The following is a 5,187-nucleotide window of genomic DNA, read 5'->3' as shown; positions in this document are numbered from 1 at the left end:
GCAGCCAGTAAAAAGGTCTTTCCGCCCTGACTGACAGAAGGGGAGGGCGGTGCCAGCTAGTGAGATAGGAGATAGGCACTGCCGCGGGCGTCGATAGAAGCCAATTGAAAAATTTCCCGCCCTCAAGAGGGTGGGAACAAGAGTAGCTCCAGTCGCAGACGATGCGCTCTTTCGCCAATCACAATCCTCGCTCATCGTTCTCCCCGATTGGTTAACATATAGCGGGAGGGCCTTAGCGCACGCTTTTCCCCAATAGGAAGGTAGTATTGTGTGACAGGCGTTCTGCTCAGCCAATTCTTGCCGGCGCGGCACCTACTCCCCTCTCTCACAAAATGGCGGCGACGGCGCCTGTTCCTGCTCCAGCTCCGGCTCCTCCCGCGGCCGCCCCGGCGCAGAGCTCGACAGCGGCGCCCGCCACACCGGCGCCAAACACCACCCCCGCCGCTGCGCCGCCCCCGCCCGCCGCCCCGGCGCCGCCGCCGCCGGCCGCGCCGCTGTCGGCCGCGCTGTCGGGCCCGTTCCCGGGCGGCCGCGTGGTGCGGCTGCACCCGGTGGTGCTGGCCTCCATCGTGGACAGCTTCGAGCGGCGCAACGAGGGCGCGGCGCGGGTCATCGGGACGCTGCTGGGTAAGAGCCGGCGCCCTGCCCCTCCCGCCGGCAGCCGGGGGGCGAGCGCCCCCCCGCTGCTTGCCCCCTAACCGCGCCGCCCTCCCGCAGGCACCGTGGACAAGCACTCGGTGGAGGTCACCAACTGCTTCTCCGTCCCTCACAACGAGTCTGAGGATGAGGTACGGAGTGCGGGGCTGCCCCGCCGGGCTCCGGCCGAGCCCCCCGGGTCATGCCGCGAGGCCGGGGCGGGGAGGCTCGGCGGGGCCGGGGGCTGCGGGCCCTGAGCGCGGCCTGAGGGCTTGTTCAGCCAGGGGCCGGGCATCCCCGTAACCGGCGGCTTCGGCCTGTCCCGTTCCTCAGGTGGCGGTAGATATGGAGTTTGCCAAAAACATGTACGAGCTGCACAAGAAGGTGTCTCCTAGCGAGATCATCTTGGGCTGGTAAGTTCTCCTGCAGGAACACGCAGGCGCTCGGGTTGGTCCCATAAACTCCCTGACATACATAATTCTCCTTGCCAGAGGTGAGAAGCAGGAGTACTCATGCTTGTGACAGTAAGGGCTCGCAGCTCGTTACAGCCAGCTGTAAAGCTCCTGCAGCTCATAGTAGGAGGAGACAGTATTGGAGACTCGCAGGGTTTGGTTTTGTTTGTGTCTAGCAAAAGCATCACAGAACAGCAATGAGTTAGAGGATGCTTGCACAGCTTTGTCAGAAAAACCTAGCCACCTGTAATACAACCTGCACCGTGGATGATAACTGGCCAGAAAGAAGGGAGAACACAGAAGAGTGGTTGCAGGTACTGAAGGCCTCTGGAGGAATCGGCGATACCAGCTTGAGCGTACAGGAGTTCTCTGCTGAGAAAAGGTGGAAGTACTTGTGTGTGGGCTGCGAAGCAAGATCAGTGTGGTGTTACAGGAGCAGAGCCTGTGTCTGAGTGTGGATAGCTTTATTAGTCTTTTCATGCTTCTCTGATCCTACAGAATAGCCTAGTGCTGTTCCTGTGGAGCAGCCTTCCTCAGCAACCTTCTAGTGGCACAGCAAAGTGCAGTTCTAATGACAGGAGGTTTTCTGTGTATGTGAGAAGCTAATTGCAGTGCAGCTAAAGGACCTAGATGAACAAGTTATACCTCCTGCAGAGAGATGTTTGATTTGTGGAAGATCTGCTTGGTTGGTCCAGGTTTGTTTGGCATGCTTTGACTTAGAAATAAAGAGATGGTCCAGAACATAGTGACAGATAACTGAATCTGATGTCAACTGTACCAGCTCTTTATGGCTGGTATAACACTGGCTCTGTGCATGTTCTGTCCATGGGTGTACTCACCCTTGTGATTCCTACAATTTCAGAACAGCTGGCCATAAAACTACAGATTCCCTAGTTAAAACACTTGAATTTAGCATGCTTCTGCACCTCAGTGTTTGGAAATCAGTGCTTTAGGATAGAAACCTGTAAATAACAAATACTGGGCACTTGAGTGTTAGAAGAATGACTGCTTAGCGTGTGCTCTTTTGAAGGTATGCAACAGGTCACGACATCACGGAACACTCTGTCCTGATCCATGAGTATTACAGCCGGGAAGCACACAATCCAATCCACCTCACTGTGGACACAAGTCTCCAGAATTCACGCATGAGCATTAAAGCCTACGTCAGGTACTCTGGGAGGCTGCATTTCTGGGAGGGGAGCTATCTGATTTACTGAGAGAGACCATGTCAGGGTAACAAGAAATGTCATGGGCTGCAGTGTCCCATTTTGGACAGTATAGCTGAAAGACAATAGCAAGCCAGGGATCATGGCTTACTTCTCATTGGAATGTCTTGACCATTGGGTGTAAGTTGAAAGACCTATCCTTTCAGAAGTTGGTACCTCGTTGGGATGGGGAGGTGTGACTTAATTGTGTTCTGAACATCTTCGTGACATTTCCCAGGATTCATATTGCTAGTATTAATGTCACTACTCTCCATCACACTGAACACTAGCCTGTAGTCACGTAGTCATTGGGCTTTACTGCTCAGCAGTTTATTTATACAAGTTGGAGGACTGCTGCAGGTAAACCATAATTGAAACGGCATCTTCTTGATTAGTCTTTCTTCCCCTTGACCCTTTCAATTTTTATCAGTTAATAATGCAGATTAAATATTAAGAAATGGAACTGTTCCACCTCACTGTTCTTCCCAGTACTGACTGAAAAGCTCTTCTCTTGAAGGAAAAAAAGCCGTTCTTTGTAACAGAAGTCTATGGCTTCATAACTGTGCATCTTCAAAAAGGAAGCTGTTCCACGACATCTTTCTTAAAGCATAAATGGACTTCACATACTTTGAATAATAGGAATAATAAAGGTGTTGAGAGTGTTTTGTACTTGAATTTTTGTCATATTTATGTTTGCTGCTGAAGTGATTTCTCAAAGCATGGAGTATTTCAGGATAGAAGAACACCTGCTCTATAAGCAAGAAGGAACTGTAGCTAAGGAGATAGTACTTGGCTCTTCACGCATTCATGCTGACAAATGTCAGACCAGCTAGGAATATTCTTGGATAAAACCGAGCAATTAATAGTATGCCAGGACTGACTTCCTGTCCTCAGTTATCCCTGGTCTTAAGATTGCTGATTTTGGTGAGAATGAGTAACCTACTCATCTTCACACTTCAGTGCTAACAGAGATCATTGAGTTGTACTTCCTCCCTTAAGTGTGTCCATGCTGAAAACATTTTGTTGTTTGTTTTTTTTGACAGTGCCCCAATGGGAGTCCCTGGTAAAACTATGGGCGTGATGTTCACACCTCTAACAGTGAAATATGTTTATTATGATACAGAGCGGATAGGAGGTGAATGTTTTCTTCTTATTTTGGTTATAAGCTTCATTGTGACACTGCTCAAATGCTTTTTCTTTTTTTTTTTTTTTTTTTTTTTTTTTTTTTTTTTTACCCTGGTAGAATTATCCTTCTGGGAATTAAGACAGTCTTGTTAAAGCTATCCTAAATTAGTCTGGTTTCTGTGGCAGTCAGGATTTTTTTCACTGATTGATTCTCCTTTTGCTTTCAGTGGATCTTATCATGAAGACTTGTTTTAGCCCTAATCGAGTGATCGGTTTGTCCAGTGACTTGCAGCAGGTGGGGTCAGCATCAGCCCGGATTCAGGATACCCTGACCATGGTGCTGCAGTATGCAGAGGATGTATTGGTAAGGGCAGCTTTTTATGAGCCAGCAAATAAGTTTGATGTAAGCTTGTGCATCTTTTCTTTTTATAAATTCTCCTTCTGAGCCATAAACTTACAGTGTTTTACTCAGGTTGACATGTATGTTTCTTACACTTAGTCTGGCAAAGTGGCTGCTGACAACACTGTCGGGCGTTTCCTGATGGACCTTATTAACCAGGTGCCAAAGATCACACCAGAGGACTTTGAGACAATGTTGAACAGCAATATCAATGTAAGTTCATCATCTCATTTTTTCAGTGTATTGCCAGCAGTTTTTAAATTCTGTCATACAGACACAATTTGTCCATGATCAAAACTATCTGTCTTTTTGTACAAACATATTAATAGAAAATAGAGCCCTTTCTTGTCAGTACTTTGATGTTTTAAGAGCTGAAGGTGGATAAAAGAGCTCAACATAATAATCTTGCAAGCAACTGCAAATGAGAGAACAAGTTTTAAAGTATTTAGGATTTATGCAAGTAATCTGAAAGCCAGCACAAACTTTTTTAGAGTGACTGGACAATATGAATTACCAAGCTTAAAGCAGTATGGGTTTCATGGATAACTGGTGACTTGCCAGCTTCCTTTGCCTGAGCTGAAGTCCTGTCTCCTTGTGTAACACTTAGGACGTGAACAAGGTTTTAGTGTGCTACCTTATTTCTGTAACAGGTTTTCAGAAAGCGAAAGCTGTTTCTGAATGTGGTGTTCACCCACAGTCTGCAAGACCAGAACTAATTTTTATTTTGCTTATACCCTTTGACTTGCCTGGTTAATATGGGTGAACTCGGAGTTAAAATTTCACAAGCAATGTTTCATATTCTGTGAATACCAAAACCTTCTTCCTGTGAGGGAAGCATTCCTCAGAGTAGGACATTCAGGACTAACAGTATTTCTAGTAGCTGATTCTGAACTGATTTACAAGTGTTAAAAATTCAACTCCCTGATAGGCTACCATCTTTTTAAATATTTCTGATCATTGGGTTTTTTTCCCTTCTCAGGACCTACTGATGGTGACCTACTTGGCAAACCTCACACAGTCACAGATTGCTCTCAACGAAAAACTTCTGAGTTTATAAAGAAACTTCTGCCACCTTACACTTCAAAGAACCTGAAGAATGAACAGATACACTTTGCTATGGTGGTTACAAACGTCCTTGGACCGTAATTTAATTACCTAGATGACTTGGTTTACATCTTTACTTCCACTGCCCTGAAAAATCCCTAATGTGGTGTAGGTGGTGAATGGGAATGGCTGCAGTTTAGCTGAGCCCAATATTTTAAAATGGAATATGTGAATCTTTTGTCTCCTGGGTTTATTTACTTATATAACAAAATACAGCTTTATTGTAAGAATGTATGAAATAAAAGTTCCATTGCAGTGGCAAGAA

General features: G+C 46.6%; 1 protein-coding gene across 1 annotated transcript; it reads left to right on the top strand.

Annotated features, from left to right (window-relative positions):
- Positions 1-317: 317 nt before the first annotated feature.
- Positions 318-5,187, top strand: EIF3F (eukaryotic translation initiation factor 3 subunit F). The gene is made up of 8 exons (XM_080401260.1): positions 318-627; positions 718-788; positions 970-1,049; positions 2,119-2,256; positions 3,337-3,428; positions 3,646-3,782; positions 3,918-4,031; positions 4,798-5,187. Exons 1-8 carry the CDS (start codon positions 333-335, stop codon positions 4,873-4,875), a joined length of 1,005 nt encoding a protein of 334 aa, XP_080257386.1. The 5' UTR covers positions 318-332; the 3' UTR covers positions 4,876-5,187.

The sequence above is a fragment of the Falco punctatus genome (assembly GCF_963210335.1).
Source record: "Falco punctatus genome assembly, chromosome: 9".
Classification (NCBI taxonomy): domain Eukaryota; kingdom Metazoa; phylum Chordata; class Aves; order Falconiformes; family Falconidae; genus Falco; species Falco punctatus.
The sequence above is the reverse complement of the archived record's forward strand: the minus strand, read 5'-3'. Positions and strand labels throughout refer to the sequence as shown.

Bases quoted from the DNA above. Each gene is read 5' to 3' on its own strand.
- EIF3F (XM_080401260.1), top strand. From the start codon at position 333: ATGGCGGCGACGGCGCCTGTTCCTGCTCCAGCTCCGGCTCCTCCCGCG. The intron at 628-717 runs GTAAGAGCCGGC...GCCCTCCCGCAG, and splicing joins GGTCATCGGGACGCTGCTGG to GCACCGTGGACAAGCACTCG. The intron at 4,032-4,797 runs GTAAGTTCATCA...TTCCCTTCTCAG, and splicing joins TGTTGAACAGCAATATCAAT to GACCTACTGATGGTGACCTA.